General features: G+C 37.4%; 4 protein-coding genes across 5 annotated transcripts in view; 1 reads left to right on the top strand and 3 right to left on the bottom strand.

The window, feature by feature from the left end:
- npy1r (neuropeptide Y receptor Y1) overlaps positions 1-1,821 on the bottom strand; it is a 29,344-nt gene extending 27,523 nt beyond the window's left edge. The window contains exon 1 of the mRNA XM_089132354.1: positions 1,702-1,821. The gene's annotated coding sequence lies outside the window, so the exon portion shown is untranslated. The remainder of the gene's footprint in view (positions 1-1,701) is intronic.
- A 254-nt stretch (positions 1,822-2,075) lies between these two features.
- med28 (mediator complex subunit 28) lies at positions 2,076-4,106 on the top strand. The gene is made up of 4 exons (XM_039692754.2): positions 2,076-2,254; positions 2,610-2,676; positions 3,212-3,324; positions 3,484-4,106. The coding sequence occupies exons 1-4, from the start codon at positions 2,102-2,104 to the stop codon at positions 3,679-3,681; spliced, it is 531 nt and encodes a 176-aa protein (XP_039548688.1). The 5' UTR covers positions 2,076-2,101; the 3' UTR covers positions 3,682-4,106.
- A 725-nt stretch (positions 4,107-4,831) lies between these two features.
- tmem144a (transmembrane protein 144a) lies at positions 4,832-8,785 on the bottom strand. The gene is made up of 12 exons (XM_039692741.2): positions 8,560-8,785; positions 8,326-8,475; positions 7,331-7,453; positions 7,035-7,134; positions 6,867-6,947; positions 6,643-6,721; positions 6,173-6,249; positions 5,811-5,929; positions 5,616-5,735; positions 5,407-5,504; positions 5,267-5,320; positions 4,832-5,177 (listed from the first exon to the last, which is right to left on the bottom strand). Exons 1-12 carry the CDS (start codon positions 8,636-8,638, stop codon positions 5,094-5,096), a joined length of 1,164 nt encoding a protein of 387 aa, XP_039548675.2. The 5' UTR covers positions 8,639-8,785; the 3' UTR covers positions 4,832-5,093.
- Positions 8,786-13,358: 4,573 nt separating this feature from the next.
- The window catches only part of gria2a (glutamate receptor, ionotropic, AMPA 2a), a 38,813-nt gene continuing 27,230 nt past the window's right edge, over positions 13,359-24,941 (bottom strand). Inside the window, exons 13-16 of one of the 2 annotated variants that reach the window (XM_039692774.2) lie at positions 24,166-24,413; positions 21,669-21,783; positions 20,613-20,747; positions 13,359-15,369 (exon numbers count right to left, since the gene is read on the bottom strand). In XM_039692774.2, coding sequence (XP_039548708.1) covers positions 15,205-15,369; positions 20,613-20,747; positions 21,669-21,783; positions 24,166-24,413 — 663 coding nt within the window. In that variant the 3' untranslated portion in view covers positions 13,359-15,204. Of the gene's footprint in view, positions 15,370-20,612; positions 20,748-21,668; positions 21,784-22,210; positions 22,326-24,165; positions 24,414-24,941 lie in introns of both variants that reach the window. The other variant, XM_039692765.2, reaches the window with a different exon arrangement.

The raw sequence follows: 24,941 nt of genomic DNA, 5'->3' as shown, positions 1-24,941 counted from the left end.
CAATGGACACAATTCAGTTTGGAAGCATTATTTACTATCATTCAAGTAATTTATCTGTTTTATAATTAACACAGTCCTCTTCTAACAAAAATATCACAGTCCACATAAGCAAATGTAAGCAAAATAACTGAATAGATTAGATATAGAACAGAAAATACTATCCCTTTAAAAGGTTCAATTTTATATTTAAAACCAACTACTATTAAAATGTCAGGGTGAATTAAAAAAAATAATGTTTACTGTCATTTTATTTAATAATTTTTTTTATTTTCATTAAACATGAAACAGACATTAAAAGTTGGTAAAATTATGTTGTCCAAAAAATGAACGCACAGGAAGAGGTTTTGAAACACTCTTCTTACACTTAATGACAACTAGACAGAAGTTCAATAGATTTTTCTGTCAATTACATTAGCAGTAGCTCTTGAGATCAAGCTCTTTTAAATGTCAGTGAACTTTCTCTCTGACCTGTTTGTGCGAGCTGTCACTTTTTATCTGCATGGTTCTTTTTCCTCAAACTTCTTTAAAAGACCCAAGTCAGTGAGAAGGTCAAAATGGGTGAACTGAACTGTGAGCTGTTATTCATCCGTGTGTGTGTAATGAACAATGTGCAAAGGCATGAACTCTACAAAGTATGGTTTTCAGGATGCAATGGGTACAATATAAGAAACAAAATTAATCATTGGGTATAGCCTTCCTTTATGTCCCAGGTATTGATTTGGGGGATGTAACACATTTATTAAAACTGTATTTTTGTTGTTATTAAACCTGACTTTTTACATGTATAAAATTTTTCTGTATTGTTTGAATCCTTCAACCTTAAAAAAAACAAACAACAAAAAAAAAACCATGCCATTGCATGATCTAAATATTGCCTAAAAATGCAATGCATTTCCACCTCAATGAACACATGATTATGATGATTTTTTTTTCTAATAAAATGTCAAGTCAAGCCATTTATATAGCGTTTTTCACAATATAGATCGTATCAAAGCAGCTTCACAGTATCAATCAAAACATAATGACAATGTTTTTTTTTTATTTCTTAGTGGAAAAACATCCACATTTGGTAGGCAACAGTGTTCTTGTTAAAGGAATAGTTCACCCTCATAAAAATTCTGTCATCATTTACTAATCCTCAAGTTGTTCAAAACCTGTATGAATTTCTATCTTCTGTTGAACACAAAAACATATATATTTTGAAGAATGTTGGTAACCAGACAATTGAGGGCACCCATTATCTTCCACAGAAAAACAAAAACAAAAAACAAATAGGCAATGGCTATTATTAACTGTTTTATTACCGATATTCTTCAAAATATCATCTTTTGTGTTCAGCAGAGAAAAAGAAATCCATACAGGTTTGTTTGGAACATCATGGAATTAGCCTATGATGACTGAATTTTTTTTTTTTGGTGAACTATCCCTTTAAGTGAACTTTTATGTAGGCTACATATGCACAAATTCAATTATATCATATCTTCACACAGTTTGGTTAATTTGACATTGTAGCCTACATAATTCATTTAGCCTACAATAGGCCTTAACTAAATTGAAATATAGACTGAGCTTCGCGGTGCAAATGGTCCCTAATTTTTCCCATTTAAAACGCATTCACGTTGTTGTTGTGTTTTTTTTTTCTTTCTTCATTTTAAATGAATACTCCACCCAAAAATGAAAATTCTGTCATCATTTACTCACCCTCAAGTTGTTGCAAACCTGCATGAGTTTCTTTCTTCTGCTGAACAGAAAGGAAGATATTTTGAAGAACGATTGGAGCAGAGTTGTTTGGCACCGTTGACTTCCATGGTAGAAAAAAAAAATACTATGGAAGCCAAAGTTCCAATCGTTCTTCGGAATATCTTCCTTTCTGTTCAGCAGAAGAACGAATCTCATACAGGTTGTTACTATGTCCAATTTTGTTGGATGCAACAACAACATCATCCAATTCATTAGTATTTTAAATATGTTTGTTTTCAAGCAACGCTTATGAAACATAGCATGTATGACTTGCAATGCACGCCCTGTGCAATAGGTGGCGACACATTACACTTTCAAGAGACTGAGACGGAAGCGAAGAAGAGTAGTTGTTAGTGGAAAAATGGCGTCGTCCATGGGCGGAATGTTTACTGGTCAGCAGCCGTCGGGGTCTCATCCACCTACAGGTCCAGGTCAGCCAGGGCTTCTCACAGGTCCTCCCGGTAATAGAGGGACAAATAACACTTTAGTAGATGATCTGGAAGCTTCTTTCGAGGTGAGATCAAGAAAACTGTTGCTGCTATCATGCCAGTGAACGTTTCTGTGCAATTAACGTTATACTAAGAGTGGCTGATTGTAGATAATTTGTACATTTGAACTGATAATGCACGCATTGAATATTTTTTTTAAAATATTTAATATTATGTTCTTGTTTTATGTGTAATATATAATCACAAGTTGAATGCATTTAGTAGAAATTAATTGTTTGCTTAACTGTAGATCGAAATTGTGTCGTTATTGTTAGTGGAGTTATTATATATCTGTCAGTGTAACTTAGTTAAATAACCGATGCTGTTATTCATTTATATTTTTGTTTTAATAATGTTCTTCAATGTTTTTATTTATCCCAGGCGTGTTTTGCATCTCTTGTCAGTCAAGACTATGTGAATGGAACAGACCAGGAAGAAATTCGGACTGGTAATTTTTTTTATATATACTTCTGTTCCTTATAAGGCTATGCTATGATATCAAATGGGAATTTTAATACATTTATTGATGAAGAATTAATATATTTATACCATATACTACAAACTGCTTCAAAGAATTCCCTGAAATTTCCATAGTGTCAAGTCCAAAACATGGTAATATAATGTTTTCAAATGCAGAAAATGTATCAAAATTTAGCAGATTCTAACATTAGTTTAGAAATGTATTCATATGTTAATTTTTAAAACAACGCCACAGATGAATAGGGAAAGATGATTAGATATCACCATAGTTTCCCAGTTGATTAAACTCAGTACTTTAAGACTTTTACATTTTCTGAAATATAATTTTGAATTAACACACAGAAGTGGAGATTTCTGGCTCAATGAGAAAATCTACAGATGCAAATAGATAGTGTAATTTTGATGTTTTCTTTCTGCTTATCCAAAAAAAGACCAGTGCATGAAAAATCAATGGTTTACCAATAATGTATTGCCATACTGATTTAGCCTGTTGTGTATTTCAGGGGTTGATCAGTGTATACAGAAGTTTCTGGATGTGGCCAGACAGACTGAATGTTTCTTCCTTCAGAAGAGACTACAACTGTCTGTACAGAAACCAGAACAGGTGGAAAAAGAGGTAAATTTCTATTTTTGCCTTTGAATTCTCTGCACCATTGATAAAAATCCAACTGTACATGATTTAAACCAATACCATCTTATACATTTTTACAGTTCCATTGTGACATTTGAAACACCGTCTCCTGTAGTTCAACTATATGTGCGTTTGTTCTTTCAGGATGCATCAGAGCTGAAGAATGAACTCCAGCGAAAGGAGATGCTGATTCAGAAACACCTTGTTAAGATCCATCATTGGCAGCAGGTGTTGGAGGACATTAACGTTCAGCACAAGAAGCCCACAGAGCTGCCACAGGGTCCACTGGCCTTCCTGGAGCAGGCCTCAGCAAACCTACCTGCTCCCATGAAACCAAACTGATGCATGTAGATCCAGAACACTTTTCAGACTGTGTTCCAGGGGCCACTTCCTCTTCCCACCCAGAAAATTGGACAATAAAACCTTGTTGTAGATTCTGTTGAGACGTGTGATGTGAAAACACGTTTCAAGAGCTACTAAAGGAAGTTACTGCCTCTTATCTCTCATGAGGGGCTTGTAGATCTGCCAGTAGATGGTCATTTTAAAGCATTCAAGAGTCTTTAATATTTAGTCATAAGCATATTAGAGAATTAATTTAATGACAAGTTAATTTTAAGTACAGGTGTCATGTAGAGGGACTGTTGACAAGAAAGTGCTTTAGTTGGAGGGAATTAGTTGGGCTTAAAGTTGTTTTTTTCCACTTTGTTGTTATTTTATTAAAACACATTTTTTACAGTTTAAAATAAACATGTTTTGTCAAGTGAAAATTTAAGTTCTCTTTGGAATTCCTGTATTTCCTGGCATGGCAGTCCAGCACTGTGCCTACCTGGAATATTGCATTTCCCTTTATAACATATTCTATCAATATATATATATATATATAAAAACTCAACTTTAAACATAAAAAAAAAAAAAAATCCAGCTACCCACAAATCCATTAACTTTGTATTTGAATATTTATTTCCCTTTTAGTAAAGTAAAAAATATATATAAAAAACTAAGGCCTTTGATGCATTTTGGCAACAATAAAACAAATTAGGAATCAATGAATCATTACATGGGTAAAACCTGTAAAGAACATGCTACAAATTTCACATTATTTCATAAACTTTTTCATAAATTGCTTAGAAATTATATAAAAGAAAACAAAGCCTACTTTTTAGAACATGAAAAGTTAACATGGTGATATTAATGCCATTTCCCCCCAATATTTTAATGGAATGGATGTGAAAAGTTTGCATAATTGTCATAAAAAGTCACCACCTTTTTAAAGTTTGCTTTAAAATAAGCTTTGTTTTCTATTGCCTTTATGCTACATAACTCCAGCTTTTATCCAGTGCAGTCAGATCCATCAATATAATAAAAAAAGCATCCATTACATGTGCAAACATATAGTGAAATGAGATCCACTATAGTGTAAACATGACTTAAAAAGTGTGATAATTCAAATAGAAGTAAAATATAATGAGATATAATTACGTAACTTCCCAATAACATTACCATAACATCTGTGCTAATATTGCTGAAACATTTCAAGTATTTTAGGACCATATCCCTCCCTAATATAATTCTTCTTGATTTTATTCAGGTTGTTGTAGCTGCGTAATCTGTATAAACCGCATACAAAAAAAATTCTCTCATTTACAATATTTAAAATATTTAAAACAGCAGTGTTTTTAAATAAAAAAATATAACGTTAAAACGCTCCACCGAAGACTTTGTTTTGTACATTTCTCGCTCTTGTCTTAAAAGGTTTAAACCTTTGAAAACACAGTCAATAATGCCCCAGATAGAACAAGACAGAAAGCAACGATGAGGACAATGTAATTTCGCCAACCCTGAGGGAAAGAGAGGAAGAGATAGGGAGTTCAATGCAATATAAAAGCAATAGAACGCAGGAGCAGAACTCATACACCAAAGTATTTACCTTCACTTCTTTAAACACTACAACACCCCAAAGAGCTGCAATCAGTCCAGGAACCTAAAAAGGAGCATTTAATAGCAATTTTACCATTAAAATGCAAATGTAAAAAGTACAAAAAGATCCTTTTGAGATCTGTCACTCACTGTGGTGATAATAGGGAAGCTCACTACAGCACTGAGATAGTGGTTGGCCAGGAACCAGCAGCACGTGGCCACACCCCACATGATGCCAGAAACGAATCCTAAACGGAAAACAAAAACATCATGCTATTCAAAATGACAGAGGTATGCAGAAGAAAGGTGATAAACAATTCAAAAAGAAGTGAAAATGAAACTGAAGTGAAGGTGTTTACCTGGCAGCACTGCTTTTGGAAAAACTTGTGGTTTGTTTTTTTTGATGGCACAGTACAGGAGGAAATACACTGTACTAGTGAGGAAAATCCCACTATATTGTGCAAAGACGTAATCCAGATCTACACAAACAAAATGCATTATAGTTCATATTTAAGAATTCAGCCAATGCCCATCATGAGGTAATCCGGATTTACCAAACTGGCTAGCTCCACTGTATTGGCTTTTTGGATCATCTGCATGATTTTTAATGTACAGAACTGGAACAAATGATGACCCGTACAGCACTCCAGCGACGACAGCAAGACACGTTCCACTGAAAGACATAACATTCAAAGTCGTTTATGAGTGCATTATTCTTATTAGATACAGTATGGGCATGCAGATACTCCGATATTTTAATTAGAATTTTATTGCGGTTGATATTATTAGTCCAAAATGTATATTTACTCAGTAAAAAAATCAGATTTTTGATTCTGTGTGTTTAGATACTGATGCTATATAATGTAAATTAAATTATTAATCCAATATGTAAGATAGAAGTGTGATGTGTACATACACAATACGTTTGGTCCGTGGTCTTAATGCATCCACCCAGGAATCATCTGTTGCCACCACAGTTTCTGAGTTCACAGCCTTCAGATTAAATTGATAAAATCATTTAACTGAATGATTTAAAAATGCGACATTTGAAAATGTACAAAGCCTCTAAAGGAACAACATGGTGATGGAAAATATATGACATGGGAGGGGATTTTTTTAGATGTTTTTCTATTATCCCTAGTACAAAGAATGTTTTTTACCAGCGAACGCAAAAAGTCATTAAAATTCTTTTGGGTTCTTTTTCCCTGAGACACTTTGTGTTGTTTTGCTAAAAGTTTGTTGTTCCCCGCAGAAACTTTGCATTCACTCATAAAAAAAGCAAATTACAGCCAAACACAAAGTTTTCCTTCCATCTCATATTTTTGTGCACCACTTTGCTCCCTTAGGGCCTCCATAAATGTCACAATTTTCAATGTTTCAACGTACATGGTCTATTAGTAAAGGGGTTTCTTCAGATGTTGATGACCTTTGAACATCAGTCTTCACAAAGAAAAAAACAATGGCACTGTAAACATACAAAATGAAAAGGATTTAAAAGGGGGAGAGAAAAAAAGAGAACAGACAATATTTAAAATAATGAGACTAAAAAGTAACATCACATTCTATGGCATGCAAAAATAAAATAAATAATATGAATGCATCACATTTACCTAATTAAACAAAGACCTGCTCCACAGTAGTTCAATACTGGTTTGGAAACAGTCTCAGCACCAATACCAAACCAACCGAACCTAAAATCAGTAGCAAGAGTGAGTGTATGATAAAGCAGAATATTAATAAAGTTCCTTATTTGGATTCTGAAAGCAGATTTTATTTACCGTGAGCTGGCCCAACCCAAGAGCAAATTAAATGAAGCCCATATAAGAAGACCAAGACCAAGCCCAATAGTCTTTACGATAGGAACTACAGTTATATTACCTATAGAAAACACACATAAAAAAAAAAAGACTTAAACATGTGACAGAACTGAATCATCACTGAAAAACATAAATGAGAATTTTTTTTCAAATATGACAGTTAAACTTGTTGGTCTATGTAATAACATAATCTATATATCAAGCAGTAATGATCAAATGCTAAAATTATCCATGCAAATTAAATAATCAGATGTTACCAGTAGCCCAGATGGCTCCTCCCACCATAACAAGAGGCCAAAATTTTGGACTGTTCAGAATGATGTTCACCACTAAGGAGACTGTCCATATAGCAGCACATAAAATCCACTGGAAAAACATACCTGCACAGTATGGTGAACAGAAAATAAATGAAAATTTATTGAGCACACTTTCACTCTTCAATGTGTTTACAAAGCAGTATAGCCCATTTTATATATACTGTATATATATATATATATATATATATATATATATATTAAGGAAAAAAATATATATTATGAGACCCGGTAATATTTTTTGAAACCCAAATTCCCCATACTTTTGGATGATTGGTTCCAATCTTTATTTTATTTATTTATTTATTAATGGCAACCATATAGTGCAACATTCTGTTTGCTGGGGTTTGATGTTTTCTCAACTGTTGGGGTCTTGTGGAAACACTGCAGGTGAACTGCTTAAATCTATTTCCATGATATATATGTGACATTCTTATAAACTCTGTTACAACATTTTTTTACTCATAGAGTCCCTAGAATCAACACTGAAAACTCTATTTGGCACAAGTCCTTCAGTTTAGCTACTACTACAACATTTCAATGAAATAAAAGACAATTCTGTCATTATTAATTCAACCTTATGTTGTGTTTAACCTGTACGACTTTCCATTGAACACAAAAATAAATTGTTAGGGAATGAGAGCCTCAGTTACCACTTTCATTGCATCGTTTTTTTCCACACAATGAAATTGAATGATGAACTTTTTTATGTTCAACAGAACGACAGAAAGGTTTTATACTGATGGTGAGTAAAAGGAAAGACTTTTAAATGTTGTCGAAACATTAGGCTACTTGAAAGTCATTTCTGTTGACATAATTTACCATAAAAATTTGCAGCGACTCGAAGAAAAGTCAGTTGAGAATCACTAAGCAAACACATCAACAGGAAGGCAAACGTCATCAACAAAAGTGTCAAAAATAGGAAAATCTTGACTAACCATCACCAGTATCTATCTTTTTCACTGGTACAAAGTTGCTCCCGAAAAAGACTGCGGCCACGGCGCAGGATATGAACCCATAAGTCAGATCAGACGAGTTGGTGCTGTTGGACTCTTGCTGAAGGTACACGGACGCGTCTGACAGCCCCTCTATTGCATTAGAGTTACATTACATTGTGTTTTACTCATTAAAGTTATCATTTTTTCAATGCATGAAATACTTTTAATCTCTACCTGTGTCCAAGTCTTGCGCGACGCCGGTGCAGAGCACACAGAAGAGCGAAATGATAAGCGCGGCCACGCGAGGATCCATGTTAGATTCACACGCAACAGCCTTCAAGCAACTGACAAATATTCATAAAACTACTTTCATGAGGAGATTGCTGGATAATGTAATATTCCAAGCGACAGCTGCACAATGAATAAACTTCCGTGTCAGCTGACAGTCATGATCACATGATTCCATCAGGATGATTGTGCACACGTGAATGATGATACTCACATTTCCACTGTTAGTGGGTGGCGTTATTTGCTGACGGACGGTGTTTTAAAAAGGAGTGAAAAATAACTTATTTGTTTTTAGTTTAACAGTGGGTTTATTGCTAGGCCTACTGTAGATTGTAACAACTAAATTGTGTTTGAGATAGCAGTTCTTTTGAGGTGAATAATGTGTGGTAATAGTGAATTATCGTAATAATTAAGTCCCAATAATTATTTCAACAAAAAAATTACAACAGAAGCTCAAAAATAGTTCAGAAGCCGTTTCACTCGGATATACATCACAATAGGGAAGAAAATATTACAACTAAATCTATTCATCCTAGGGAATATGAGCAATACAAAATTATAGAACTGTTCATAAAAATATTAAAGTAGAAATTAGTGAGACACTTTAAGACAACAGAAAGAGACAATAAAGACATAAGATATAGAACTATCATGCATTGATAATATTAAAATGCACTATATGCATCAACATTTATTCAAGTGCTCAGAAAAAAGTTGCAGATTTCGAAGATGAAGAGGAATTCATCTGTTGTGATGCTCACCAGTCACCATTAATTTTGTGCCTCTTTATGTGTGTGCCATGACAAACAACTGACTCATTGATCACAGATTACTGAAGGGAACATAGATTTTACTTTGGGTGCACTGCACATCCAGTGACTTTTCAGTGCCTTGAACCTTTATGCATTGAGTAACTGGTGGCAAATGGAGTGAGACAGAAGGAATGTTTACATGCACTAATTTTCGTAAATCTGAATGAATTCTCTTTCAGATTCTGAAAGTTCTGTTTAACCATTAACTTTGGTATTCAATTCACGTGTGTGTAACATGTATTCCGAACTAAATTTAAAGGGGTCATCAGATGCAAATTTCACTTTTATATGGTGTTTGCATATAAATCTTTGCAGTGTGTTGATACAACCACCATACAATGAAAAAAAAATCCATTCACTCCTTTCTTTTTAATCCTCAAAAAGGCTAAACACTCTTAATAATCAAGTCGTTTGGATTTTCATAGCAATATGATGTCAAATTGCTCATGTTCCACCCACGACCGATGAGAACTGTCCCTTATTAGCATATTTTCGCCTCAGCCATTTGTGTCTGCCAAGACAGCACTTTATGTGGGTGCTTCAATATCCCTCCTCGCTTCTCCGTCCTCCATCCTATGACCCCGAAACTGATCGAGCGCATATCTTAAAGGGGTCATATAATGGTATATGCATTTTTTCAAGTTTATTGTACTGAAATGTGTGTTGGCAGTTCCTGTACACAACCATCATATAATGCTAAAAATCCATCCAGTGTTTTTGTTTTAATCTCCTTATATGTTTTCCCCTGCCTTAAATTGAGCCGTTCGTTTTTGTGACGTCAATAAAACGGATGCCCCCCCCCAATTGTCGATTGACAGAAGCGTTTCAACACAGACCCGCCCTAGTGAGCTGTCATCATAGTCCGCCATTGTTGATACGCTGGAGTAGAATGGCGTCTAAGTGATTGATTGCGGTGTTCTGTTCTTGGGTTTAATAATGAACAGCTGCACCTCCAGAAGAAGTGAGTGTAAAATTGTACATTTTATATTAAACTTTGCAAATCGCTTGCATGCTTCACGATGAATGTAGCTAAGGTTTACACTCAGGGTACATTACGGCATGTTTTCTATACGACGTTCTCAATATAATTTATAATCCCACATTTATAATGAACAACACGTTATGGTTATAGTGTGTTATTACAAACTGAGTATGTTTACATTAGTAAGTAAACACATAGTGTTCGTATATCAATACTCTACCCTGCCAGTACACAAAGATTGATCAAAATGACATTATGTTAACCAGAAACTTACTGTTCAAACCTTAATTGTCAAACTTCTCTGTGGCTGTCATCTTGTCATCGGGTCTGACACCGGTTCAAACTGATATGGTTGCACAGATGTGTCCTCAGAGACTCCCGCTGCCGTTCATTCTCCAAAATATACCCTCAACTGTTGTCAAGGCAACACTCCACATAGGTTGTGCAAAACATCCGCAGAATAGAGGGGCGGAGTGAGCAAATCTCATTATCACTATATGCACTAAATGGCGTGTTGAAAATGGAGCTGTTTTTGACTAGGTCTTTTTTTACAATACTAATGAGAATTTTTAATTAAATAATGATACAAACTTTTCATTTAGACCCTAAAGAATTCAATTAACTTGTACGAAAATGGCATTATATACCCCCTTCAAAAGACATCTCAATTCTCTAATTGCACCACGAGGAGTTGAGGATCGAGAAGTGAGGAGGCTTCCAGAGGAGTCTTAAGCGAGGATACACAGGTGTATCCTATGCGGAAGTATTTTTATCTACTAAACGTTACGCACGTATCAATTTCCCCTTCACATTGGTCACAGTAATTTTAATTTATACTATACCTTTGCAGTTTATAAACCACACATCACACATATTTCAACAGGGTATTATTATTATTTAGTATGAATTTCTTAAATAAACTTCAACAACATAAAGGCAGATCCTTGGAGCGCTGCTGATGACCTCGTGAAGTGACGCTCGAGTGATCGAGTATTCCCATGTGTAAAAAAGCTTCCTCCGTCCTCCTTTTCTTTCCTGGCAGCCTTCCCTTGTGACCTATCGGGGGAGGAACCGAGGAAAGGAAACGAGGATGCACTAATAAGAATTTGCACAATCATTTAGGAATTTTAACCAAGGTATGTTACAAACTTTACACAAAGACCCTAAAGAATTATACCAACTTGTGGAAAATGGGCTTTTAATGACCCCTTTAAGCATATGCACTGAACCACAACGATAATGGCTGGAGCAACCATATGTTTTGGTAGCTAACATTGTGCTAAATATAGTCTAATTTCAGGGACTCTACTGTGCATATGTTGACGGGACCAGGGCACCTAATGGTGTTAAAGAACCTGGGGCCCCATCTCTTTGCCATATGTGCAGAGCTGCCCAGAGGCTCTAGTTTTCAGATCCTTTGGAAGACTAAGACTTCAAGACTTTGATAGTCTGAGGCCCCAAGGCATGGCCTGGTCCATAATCCTGGATAGTGTTATTGTTGATGAGGATAGCTAAACTGTGATGTATTACCAAGCTTGCTGAGAAGATGGGGAGCTCTGTCTTGGCTAAGCTGAGCTGGAGGTCATGTTCATTCATTCAAGATTGTTGCAGCCCCTGTGGAATTGTCAGGCTGGAATGAGAACAGAGCTGTGTATCAGTGCAGCAGAGCAAAGGTATGAAAACCAATGTGCCTGGATGTAAGATGTGCCTGGATGTTACATTTTTAACCACACATTTGGGTTTTTCCATACCCAAAATTGGGTTAAACCAACCCAGCATTTTTTAGAGGTCCCAGCTATGTTGATATTGAGAAGAGGACTGGGCCCAGCACTGAACTCAGGGGTACCCCTATTGCATACAATATGCATAATAACAAATAAAAACAGTGTGCTTAGATGCATTGAGTGCAATGAATACATGTTAAAATGTACAATCATGCACGCAACCATGATTACAAATTGATACCTAAATGTACTAAAACTGATACCTAAATTGATTTGATGCTAAACGTTAATTGGCTGCAACAGACAAAACACTGTTTGGCAACAGAAAAATACTGATTTCTTATTGGCTGAGGAAGGTAATATGGAACTAGACACAGCAAGAGGAAACTCAACTGCCGAGCCGCAGATGCTGGCCCAGTCTGTTTGCCTGGGAGCCTTGCCTTAAAAGAGAATGTGTGTGTGTGCCAGAACAATAACATGGCATCAGGTAGTAGCCACTGGTCTTTCACTAAGAAATCAATAAGAATGCACACATACACATTTTGGCAATTTTCCTCCCCTCAAAGGATAGTCAGGTTATCAGAAACAAGAATCAATATTCAAATACTGTAGCTTGTTTATGAGTACATGGAAGCCCAACACTAATGTGTCCCCAGTACACACTGAACAAGGCCACATCTGTTCCTGTGTAACTGAGCTGCTCAAAGCACATTAGCTTGAACAAATCAACAAACCCTTTTCATTGGATCAGAGCTCTCTCAGTGCACAACAACTCGCCAATGGGAAAAAGCAGAGAAAACAGTGAACAAAATACAACTATAATTTGCATATTCAGTCTACACAAATATTATGATCTGAACAGGGTCCAAATGTATTTTTTTCCACATCTGCCAATGTTATGTGAATTGAGTATAACAGTAATTTTCTTTAAAAGCCATGAATATTTATTTTAAATATTCCTAATTACTGAGTTGCAGCAGGCACTGCCATTCTGTGAAGCTGCACCTGTCACAAAATCACGATGACATACAGTATTTTTTGCGCATAGCTTAATGTTTATAGGGATATTTTAAATGTTACCACATGTTCTGTAAAAAGAGAGAGAGAGAAAAAAAAACATTCCTAAAATGTTTTCATCTTCTGTGTTAATTTTGGACCCAGGATGTGAAATTATGTGTGAACAGCCAACATGCTTGTCATCTCCATGAAACAGAGTAAAACAGAATATCAGAGGATTCTCAGTCTCTGTTTATTCCAAAAGATTCCAAAAAATAAAGCAATCAGTCCACATTCCATTTAGAAAAATGTCCTCCTTTTCATCCTATGACAGACTTTCCAACTGAAATGATGCTAGTGATGATGAGTCCATTTGTGCGACTGTATGAGAGAGCTTGGTACTACGCTCATAGGTTCCCAAGCGTGCTCCCAAGATGCACAATATGAGCAATCCTCTTTGTGTGCGTCTGTGTGAATTTGTGTATCATCCAAGATTTTAAGTTATACACATGTATGGTTTCTATTTACATGTACAGTACATATACATATAAAACTAATGAACAAGATTTCAGTTCCACACAGCATGGCATAGAAAAGGGTGATTGGCTTATACTTTATCAATATAACTATCTGTAATACTCTCCAATCTCTTAGTCTTCAGGTCATAACTGGACTACGAAAATGAAATACCTATTTAACTAATATCAGTGATATACTTAATCATTGTTTTTATAAAAACAAACATAACTTAAGGTTGTCATGCTTTTCACAGTTAAAACTGCATATCGTAGTGCACCTTAATAAAATACAACGAATTTGATATGAAAAACAAAACAAAACAAAAAAAAAGCTAGTGACATAAATAACAAACCCTTGAGTAAAGGGTGCTAATTTTCAGTCTTTACATTTCCCCATAAAGAGACAATATTAATAAATGCATCTGAAACGCCGTGACATATTTTGGCACACTGCAATATTTGGCATTTTGGGATATCGTAATATATTATGAAGTTTCATATTTCATATATTCATATGCAGATCCATCTTAATGTAACAATTTCAATATATCATCTAAATTGTGAAATGCAGAAGGTAAAATATTATTTAGTTTTTCTTCTTTTTTTTTTTAATTAAAAGACAATTATAAAACTACTGCTTGCATCGTCCATAGGCAAGAAAAACGGATCCGAACACAGTGATCCAAAAAATGAACATCACAAGAAATCAAACCAGTGAGGAGGAGAAACAAAACTACTCAAATCATTTTGTTTTTTCTTTAAGTCAAGCATTTGCATGGTAACATTAACATCTAATAAACAAAAGTGTACTTATATACATAATTTATTATACATATCTCATATAATAAGAAATGATTCTTCAAACATTTTTAATATATCATGTAGATTGATTAAACAAAAACACATTTGATGGAGATGTTTCGTGTGCTTGAGGTCTTAAAAATCAGAGATTCCAAAAACATGTTGCTATGGAAACAGGTGTCGAGCTTTTCCCAGAGGAATTATTTTCAATGTGTAACGTTCCTTAGTTCAGAATTGCAATGTTATAATCACTTACAATGTGAAAAACGTACATGAAAAATGAAGCAATGGGGCAAGTGTGTTTGTGTGAGTGAATGCATGAGCAAAATGAGGTCATATTTTATGTGCACGTGTGTGACAAAACGAGAACTTGCAGTTACTGTATGTAAAATGTACACAACAAGAAACTTTACAGAAGTGTGACTACAGAAGGTTTGTCTGCATATGTACACACAGCAATGTGCCTGTATACCTTTTTTATTTGTCTTGTCAGCATGTTTTTGCAAATGTTAGTTGTACACATGACCATTGGTAAAAATATGACTGCACTGAACAGTAAACATGTGTTAAAGTGTTACTATGCATGTATAGATCTGACATCATGTGTGTGATTCATTATATATGAAATAATTAATTATTTTCATATATATATATATATAGTGTCTATGTGTGTAAGAATATCTACACGTGTGTTTGATTTGTATGAAAGTGGGGGTACAGCATGCTTGCACCAGTGTGTGTGTGAGTATGTAAGGCACTCAGGACATCTCGCTCACACTCAGAGGCATTGCCATGCCAGGTCTCAGGTACGGCACAGCATGGACGGCTTTAGAGAAGTCTGGAGTCAGCACTCGCCCATTCTCCCCTGTACTGCCTGTTATAGACAACCTGGCCTTACTGCGCATAGCATCTGTGAACGTCATCTGTTACCAAACACACACCCACACAAACAGAATATATAAATACACAGATTCACACCCAAGTGCACACACATGAGAGAAAAAGAAAACAAATAAACATTCATTAACGTTATACAGTGCATCTTATATGAAATACAGATTTTTACTTTATATATATTTTATAAACAGTAGATGTTTATGAGGAGCAGATGGGGTGGAGAATGACTGACAGCTAATGGGTCTCGCACTAAGATGGCGGAGCTTTATATCAAAAGCAAGCGGCGCAGCCGATTCACAAACAATCACAAGCGTCAATGATGATAAACAAACGGATGTCGGATAAACAAAATGATGTCACTCCTGCTGAACGAAATGAGCTAATATATTATTTATATATTTTACATATATATAATTTTTTTTCCCATCTATGAACCCTCCATCTTTTGATTCCTTCAATCCATTTTACCCTCCCTCTGTTTATCCCTTGTTCACGTTTACAATGTTTCTTTAATCTTCAATCTTAATCACGTAATGTGCTTTTAGGCACCATATCAAAACTGTACTGTCAAACAATTGACCCTTCGCATGGAGCTTGATTGACAGGTAATCTGACCAATCATACTTCGCCATCCGCCATTTTGTCCGACAAAGCAGTCTTGAGAGTTAGAAGATTAACATGGGAGGATTTGAACTTGAAAAACGGAGTGTACTGACGCCTTTCCGTGGTTAAAACAACATCATTCTTATGTTCATTCATGTTTATTTGATGCTATAAATGAACTAGTAGGAAGAGATGATCGGATCATGAGCAGCTTAAACTGATGCTCTACAGCGATCTGTCACGACACATTAAAGAGCCACAAAACGGCATTTATTGTTTAAATTTCTTTTAAAAAAATTACGAAATTTGAAAGGTGAGACTTCGTTTAATATGTTTAATATCAAAAGTAACCGAAAAGTATGTGAGAGCGGCGTAGCTTGTCGGACAAAGAGACAGCAACTAAGGGGGGCGGGTCTTTGCGAAGGGTCAATTGCTTGTGTGATACTGTTCTCTTACTAGAGATTCTCTCATACTGCGTAATATCTTACGCTAGAGGAAAACCTCTTTTCCACGAGATACTGAAGCCAAAAATTATCCTTAATTTTGAATTAATGTAAAAAGCGTTGCGGCAGCATGCAGACATAGGCAAGACGGCTTGCGTGCCTATTGGCTGTCCTATCGATAGAGGCCCTTCGTGACGTCAGATCCAACGGGGTGCTTTGCGAGTTTGCGCCCTACATGGGTATGGCCTAGGCCTATAAATGCAGCTTGATGGGCTGATATAATCGGATTTTTCATCTCTTCAGCGAAGCTCACGCATCGGCTTCACAGCGCCGTCAAGCCTGGGACCAGAGACCATGCTCTCGCTCTGCAGGCCGCCAGAGAAATCCTTCCGGTGCGGCACTATAGTCCCGTCTCATGGCCTCATCAGTACTCTAGTGGGGTCTGCTTCGCATGCGCCCGCTGGAGTTATGGCTAAAAGTGCAAGTACCACCTCGGGCATGGGCCTCCGGTCTGTTTCGCCTCAAAGTTGATCAGAAATGCGTCACAGCTCTGAAACCTTGGAGAGCAATCGACTGGTATCAGTCAGGTGTAAACCTGGGGACTTCTTCAAGTGTGAAGGTGGTGTCCAAGGACACCTCCACCTTTGGGATGGGGAGCGCTTACTCAAGGGCAGACCGTTCTTTGGCCAATGGTCAGTACGGGAGAAGCTTCTACACATAAACTGTCTGGAAGTGATGGCAGTCGACAACGCGCTGAGACGTTTTTGTCCCCAGATACAGAACACGATGGAACACCTCCTGGTCTGGGCTCAGCACAATCTGCGCTCATTGAGAGCAGCCCATGTGCCTGGTCACCTGAATGTGGAACCAGACGGACTGTCCAGAAACAATGTTCCAGCACCCGCAGACGGTCCTACTGCTGTGGGAGACATTCGGCAGTGCGCAGATAGACCTGTTTGCGTCCCAAAAAAACGCTCAATGTCCAAAGTTTTTCTCCAAGAGCAGGGATCCACTGGCCCACACCTGACCCCGCTGCCCACTCCATGCCTTTCCCCCCGTCTTGCTCCTTCCTCAGGTATTGGAACGAATCAGGGAACACAGATGCTCAGTGCTACTTGTGGTTCCGCTCTGGAAAAACCAGGCTTGGTTCCCAGTTCTGATGCAGCTGACAAGCACTGCCCCATGGCCAATACCAATGAGGAAAGACTTCCGCCAGGGGCTCGATTTGGCATCCTCACCCGGAGCTGTGGTCCCTACATGCATGGGCCATCAACGGGTACCTGCTAACCTCCCGGAGGGAATGTTAAACAAGATCATGCAGGCTAGAGGCCCATCTACTAGATGACTCTATTCCTCAAAATTTACTGGCTGGTGCAAAGCTCAAAGCTTTTCACCCCTAGACAGTGGGGTTAAGGAAATTCTTTCCTTCAAGAACTACTGGATACGGGCAGAACCCCATCCACACTCAAGGTCTATCAGGTGGCCATAGCAGCATTTACTTCACCAGCGACTAGCCAGTCACTGGGGAAGAATGATCTGGTCATCCGCTTCTTTAAGGGAGCTAAGAGGCTGAATCCTCCCACACCCCATGTGGGACCTTTCTACGGTTTTGGAAGCCATGAAAGGTGACCCAATCCAAGTTCGAGCCAATCCACTTATCAGACATGAAACATTTGTTGTTCAAGACAGTGTTTCTTATGGCTCTTGCTTCAGTGAAGCGCATAGGGGATTTACAAGCGCTCTCAGTAAGCGTGACATGTATGGAATTTGGGCCAAATGATTCGAAAGCCATACTCAAACCAAGACACGGGTACGTGCCTAAATCCCTCAACACACCGTTCAAGGCTCAGGATATTTATCTGTCTGCCCTGCCGGTTTACAACGAGGAAAATGACGCGTGCTTCCTTTGCCCAGTCAGGGCATTAAGAGCCTGTATCTCAGACGTCCTGTTTCAGACAGACTGAGCAACACTTCGTTTCGTTCAGGGAACGTGCTAAGGGACTAGCCGCATTGAAACAGAGCCTATCCAGATGGATAGTTGATGCCATAGTGTTGGCCTACACTTCTAAAGGCTTGCAGTGCCCTTCGGATGTCAGAGCATACTCCACAAGAGGCATGACCTCGCCGTGGGCTTGGTCTAGCGGGATTACCTTGCAGGATATTTGTATGGCGGCAGGTTGGGCCTCCCCGTCTACATTTATAAGGTTTTATAACCTAGAGGTTCCCGCCTTACAAGCTAAACTACTTTCGGTCTAAAGATCAGTACTGACTACCCCGTTGCTTCGGCTCAGAATACTGAAACCACTTGAGCACTGCTCGCTGATCAATAAAATAACTCCATGGGCAATGACTAAGACACATACTGTTAAACAGTACAGGCCGAACATTTTCACCCTGACTGTGTGGAACACTGTTGATGTGATTAGCTCCCTTAGGATGCTACATATTTGGAATGACGCTTCTCCTTTTCATTTGGAATGAGCCTCTCTTCCCCTCTCTACACTGTGTTCCCCTCTCGTAAGAGAACGTACTGGGTTAATAACCTCAGTAACCATAATCGTAACCTTGGTTCTCTCTAGAAGAGGGAACGAGTATTGCTTATCTTTGCCATGCCTGCAATGCGCTCTGGTTCGCTTCGGCAACGAAAAAACAGATTATATCAGCCCATCGAGCTGTATTTACAGGCCGAAGCGCCCCCATTGGATCTGACGTCACGAAGGGCCTCTCTCGATAGGCTGCTGCAGTTGCTGCAGGACAGCAATTAATGTCTGCATGCTGCCACAACGCGTTTTACATTAATTAAAAATTAAGGATAATTTTTTGCTTCAATATCTCATGGAAAGAGGATTTCCCCTAGCTTAAGATATTACACAGTACTTGTTCCCTCTTCTAGAGAGAATAGAGGTTACGTTAGTAACCGAGTACGTTTTTTTAAAGAGGTCATATCATGAAAAATATAACTTTTGATTTACACTATTGTTTAATAGTTTGGTGTCAGTAAGATTTTTTTTGTTTGTTTTAAAGAAATCAATACTTTTATTCAGAAAGGCTGCATTAAACTGATCAAAAGTGACAGTAAAGACAAGCAGCACAACTGTTTTCAACATTGATAATAAGAAGAAATGTTTCTTTCGCACCAAATTAGCATATTCAAGTAATTTATGAAGAATCATGTGTCACCGAAGTAATGGCTACCGGTTTGCCATCACAGGAATAAATAAAATTTTAAAATATATTAATATGAAATTTTTGTTTAAAAAAATTGAATAATATTTCACAATATTACTCTTTTTTAGGTATTTTTTGTAAGTAATAACTGCCTCGATAAGCAAAATAAATAAATAATAATAATAAAAAAACTTTTTGTAGTTCAAAATTTAGTTTGATATACAATGTGATGTTTCAAAACAGAAAACTCCCTCCTTAGTCCAACAAGACCATCCACTGCAAATAAAATGCAAAAATCTTTTCCAAAAGAGTATTTCTGATGTAAACTAAATGTAGAAATTAAGACATGACTGCCCATGTTTACACTTCAGCGATGTCTGTGCTGTATTTTGAAACTAAAGTAATAAACAGGAGGAAGATTCTATTATGCCAGTTAACTGAAGATACTTCCAAAAGGATCCCAGTGTTGGGAAAGAGTGATACATCACATCTGCATGCCATGTCGCATAAGGTGTAGTTTGGTTAAGTTCACATTTTTTGACGCATTCCAAAGCTTAAATCGGATCTCAAAAATCGCAGATGGTCGGCACCCCACGCAGCCTCTGTGCGACTCCCCATAGCAAATGAATGACTTCCGGTCCATCGGCTGTCGTTTGTCATGTGCAGTGAAAAGGCGGCTTAAGGTTTAAAGCAAACAGGAAAACTTGCGTACCACTAAATTACTGCCTAAAATTAAATCTTTCCAGTGGACCTCAGGGAAAAACAAAGAAATTGGGATGTGAAAACTATGATATGACCCCTTTAAATCGTTGACAAATGCGTACCAGCGTGATGCCTAGAGATTTGTGTAGTGGCGATGAAGCGCTTGGCATACGATAAAAAAATGACAAAAAGAAAAACAGTGAACAAACGACAAAAATATAACCTCTGCCATTCCTACCCCACTAGATCTTAACACTCTCCAGCCCATAAACGTTGTACCCTTCCTTATAAGTAGCAAAATTCTGAGAATTCTGCGAGGAAGAGGAGGGATTTAGAGCCTGAGTCTTGGCAACCTTCATGCGTTTGGCCTCCGCGCGAGACTTGTAGCAGAACTCCACCAAAGCGACCAGCATGGCCAACCCGAGGCCGCCCACCAGGATGTAGAAGACGCCCGCAACATTACTCAGGCTGAGGGCGCTTGTCTTCTCCTGCAAGGGGTAAAGGACAAAGGTCAAAAATAAGCGAGAGAAAGGAAGACAGTATGTCAAAACTACTGATTATCGCTGTATATTTAATGACTTTTAATTTTATGACATTATAAATTTAAAGTTAACTGCTCTAAATAGACTACAAAAACAGTACAGTATTAAATGTGTATGAGTGTCTAACAGTAAATCACATAGAATACACAGACGGCTACAAAAGTACAACAGGACAGTGCGGTGCAGTGTGTGCACATAAAGAAGGAAAAAAGACGCCACCTACAGAATTACAATTAAAGACAGCTGAAGTAAAAGGCAAATATACAAACAACATTTACAGCATTGGTGAGGGAGAAGGAGAGACCGCATGGGAAAGAGAAAGAGAGATAGGAGGGAGAAAGAAAGAGTGTAAGAAACAAAAAATAAAAAGTAACAGGACAAGTTGTCAATAAAGCACATAGAAATACAAAGGAGCACAAGGAAATACTGAGCCTATACAGGTATGAGTTTGTGTGTGAGGGGAATGTGGATCAAGTACGCACAATAGTGCATATAGAATATGACTTTGCTATGTGTCTCTTGCATGCATTACTGTGTGTTTATCACCCTGCTTGTATAGGCATCATTGATTGTATACATAGGTCAGGCTCTGATTCATGCGGTGGTAAATCTGTGTAAGGGACTTGCTTTGACACACACACACACGCGCACACACACACACACACACACGCACGCACGCACACATTACCATAGGCTATAATTCTTTTTTGTACAAGTTTCATTTCGTATCGCTCTCATACTCTTTTCCAACAGACTCAGTATGTTGATGCTTGGATTTGGATCACCCAAACTGAGACAGTGTTTTCACAAGTTTTCATGCACACACACGCACACACACACACACACACGCTCCCTGCAGTGACTGACCTTACTTCCAGAGTCCTTGGCTCCACATTCTCCCTTATCGTACCACCATTTGTTTTTCAGCTTGTCTAAGATGCCTTGCTCACTGAGTTTCAATACTGCAAGGTTTACTGGCGTTCTTCGCGTATGGGAAATAACATAAATAACATTATCAATGTTATTTTATGTTATTGTCAGTAACATTTGCACTCGCTAACAGCGCTGGTAATGATTCAGCCCTGAGCGTGGTGGCGATCGGCAGTCTGCGCTCCATTTGGCAGTCGGCAAACGCGGCTTTGCCGTGCCAGATGTGCACAGACTCATCGCCTTGAGCAGGATGCAGAAACAGCGCCCGTGAACAAGCCACTAGGAATGTGTTTTTTTTTTTAGGTAGTTTAGATTTTATTTTAGTGTAGATGTGTCTTACTGAAAGCTCTCGTTGGCTAATTGATAATCAAGTCAGTAGGTGCCTCGGCTTGTTTCCTGGGACCACTGGTTGTGCTTCTTGCTCATTTGCATTTTGTTCATTTCATTTTTTACCCATATGTCCCAAGCACGGGTCTGACCTTTGACTCCCCGCCTCCGCTGCCGCACTCTCCCTTGTCGTACCACCATTTGTTTTTCAATTTATCCAGAAGCCCCTGCTCGTTCAGTTTTAGCACTGCAAGGTTTACCGCGTTTCTTAAACAAACGATAAAACATACTTGTCAGACAGCATGAGGGGGGGCGGGGCTGCAGCGGGCCACGCCCCCCACAAGTTGCATAGAATGAATGGAACATTGGGTTAGACAATCCATCAATCAATCAAATCAACCAACCAATCAAAATCATGTTAAACAACCCATTAAAATGTAAGGTGGTCGAGCTTTAAGAGTTCTTTTTAAACTCAAACTCTTGTGGCAGGAGGCTAGAACAGAGGAGGATCAGCAATAGTATCAGTTATTACACAACCGCACATACATATCCTCAAATCAGTTAGCCGAAAACAATTTAAGCGTTGAGGCAAACAAATCAGGTTAGATGTATCAAGAAAGACAGCATGCATAGTTCAAACAGTGCATCATCAAATGCATTCATAATCAAGTTACTGTTTTCAGCCTCTGAATCATCAGCTTAAACATTCTGTAATGCTTATGGCGACCATTCAAATGCATGCATTGATTATTACTGCTTATCAATAACAGCTTTTGTCATAACAAAACAGTCTGGTTGCAAGAGGCCATTGCTTCAGTCATTAAGAACAGACATGCATTCAATAAAACAGATGCTAATGGCAAACATGAGTAGAAGGGGTTACACTGAACTCAAAATAGCATAGTAGCTCTTTGGTACTTAGTGTAAATCTTGCGCCCGGTTTTTCACTACTACACTATGCTTTGGTTTAGAGGGGGTAGAAAGCTATTAGCAATATAGTTAATGACTATAAATAGTTCAACCGTTTGCCAATGTTTGTTTCATTGAACACATGGCAGTCGATTATCAGCAAAACAGGACAAAAAAAGGCTTCAGAAATTGTAGACTATTGGAGGAAGGGGAGGGGGGGGGGGCACATATGAAACCTTCTCTTCATTTATCTACTGTGAGCTCCACGAGTAGACCTGGTAATTCCTGGAAAAGAATCACATGAGCTAATCTATTATGTTTAGGGCTGTCAAAAAGCAATTAAATGTTTAACGCCGTTAACGCAATTTCATATAACAGCAAACCTGAACCTGAAATGATTGACAGGCAGAGTGTTTCGGCTTAATCACCACTCCCCTGACTCAATTGTAGAGATCAACCAATAATCGGTGTAGTCAATTTTGTTTTTCTTCTAATATTAAAGCATTTTTCTTTAATCGGATGTCGGTTTTGAAATACGCGGCAATGGATTTCAGTAGTTTTAATTTTCAGTAAGAACATCTTATGAGTTGAATTTCAAGAAATAATTGCTTACTGCACTGTTAGTTATCAAGCTCAATGAGTATTAAATATCAATATGTAAGATTAAGTCCATTAAGTGAAATAATTACACTTATATATTTTCTTTTCTCAAAAAAGGAATTGAATGCGTTAACGTGTACCAACATTTATTAAATTAATTTTAAAATATATTATATAAAATTATATTTTAATTATCTGACAGCCCTAATAATTTTTTATATAATCTCAATTCATTGTGCAATTTTACTATGCTGCTCACTTGCTTCCTATTAAAATCTTAAAACTTGTTTTTAAGCTTATGGTAAGATATGTTCAACACTACATTATACTCCATTTTCCATGCCATCCTTCTCGAGAGCACCGGTTGCTAGGTAACCTGCTTGTCTCCTGTCAGCTAGACTTTCTAAAGCCCTCGCTATCTCTTCAGTTTCCTTGGTAACTCTCTCCACTGCTGTTTATGCCTAGGTTACCACTCGTCCCTACACTCAGAGCTGCTATTACCTAGTTTACCTCATTTTAAAAGGGGACCCCCGGCCTACATCAGGGTAGGTGGGATACTATAACAACATGGGCCATATTGTTATACTACTCCACCCACCTTAAAGCAGATCCCTTGGGTGTAGCGATGCCGTAGCCTTTAGAGTCAAGGTTCCCTCCGACCTTCATGGTGTCACAGGGCTTGCGCTGTTCGATGTATTCATTCATAGTGGACTCCAGAAGGTAGGCATATTTGCCTTTGGATTTCCGGACACGCAAAACGCCTTCTACTGTGTTTTTAACAAACACCGAAGGTTCTGCGCTCTTCATGTACTGCCACATCTTGTCAAAGAGAGCAATCTTGGATCTCTGGTTAAAGTAAAGACAGAGACAAAAAAATAGAGACAAAGAAAAAGAAATGTTTAGATTCAAGATAGTAAGTAAATGAGGGCAATGTCAACCTTTTCAATCTAGATCCGACTATCAAAAATAGGTAAATCAGTGATTTTTTTTTTTTGCCTTCATCTAGTAATTTATAAAAAAAAAAAAAAAAAAAATCAAATGCAATATAGTATTTGTATGCATTCCATACAATGACTTGAATAGACTTCTTCAAAGATGAATGTGTATTTAATATCTGAAGTAAAATTCATTTTTATATTTTTTAAGGGCAATAAAGTCAAAAGTTATAACAAATATAAAACCAATTGAATTAAATGTAATAAAAATATATTAAAACCCTTATTTTATATATAAAAAATATTTTTTTAAAAAAAACCTAATATATACAGTATATATATATATATATATATATATATATATATATATAAAAAAAACGTATTTAGTACATTGGCAAAATCTTTTATTATTATCACTTAGGGAAAAAAATAAGCAGTT

Source organism: Pimephales promelas, chromosome 6 (genome assembly GCF_988280905.1).
Source record: "Pimephales promelas chromosome 6, fPimPro1.hap1.1, whole genome shotgun sequence".
Classification (NCBI taxonomy): domain Eukaryota; kingdom Metazoa; phylum Chordata; class Actinopteri; order Cypriniformes; family Leuciscidae; genus Pimephales; species Pimephales promelas.
The sequence above is the reverse complement of the archived record's forward strand: the minus strand, read 5'-3'. Positions and strand labels throughout refer to the sequence as shown.

What these genes read in the sequence shown, in the direction of transcription:
- med28 (XM_039692754.2), top strand. Translation starts at nt 2,102, where the DNA reads ATGGCGTCGTCCATGGGCGGAATGTTTACTGGTCAGCAGCCGTCGGGG. An exon ending in ATCTGGAAGCTTCTTTCGAG is followed by an intron (nt 2,255 to 2,609) that starts GTGAGATCAAGA and finishes TATTTATCCCAG; the next exon opens with GCGTGTTTTGCATCTCTTGT. An exon ending in CAGAACAGGTGGAAAAAGAG is followed by an intron (nt 3,325 to 3,483) that starts GTAAATTTCTAT and finishes TTGTTCTTTCAG; the next exon opens with GATGCATCAGAGCTGAAGAA.
- tmem144a (XM_039692741.2), bottom strand. Translation starts at nt 8,638, where the DNA reads ATGGATCCTCGCGTGGCCGCGCTTATCATTTCGCTCTTCTGTGTGCTC. An exon ending in CGCGCAAGACTTGGACACAG is followed by an intron (nt 8,476 to 8,559) that starts GTAGAGATTAAA and finishes CTAATGCAATAG; the next exon opens with AGGGGCTGTCAGACGCGTCC. An exon ending in TAGTGTTTAAAGAAGTGAAG is followed by an intron (nt 5,178 to 5,266) that starts GTAAATACTTTG and finishes TCTTTCCCTCAG; the next exon opens with GGTTGGCGAAATTACATTGT.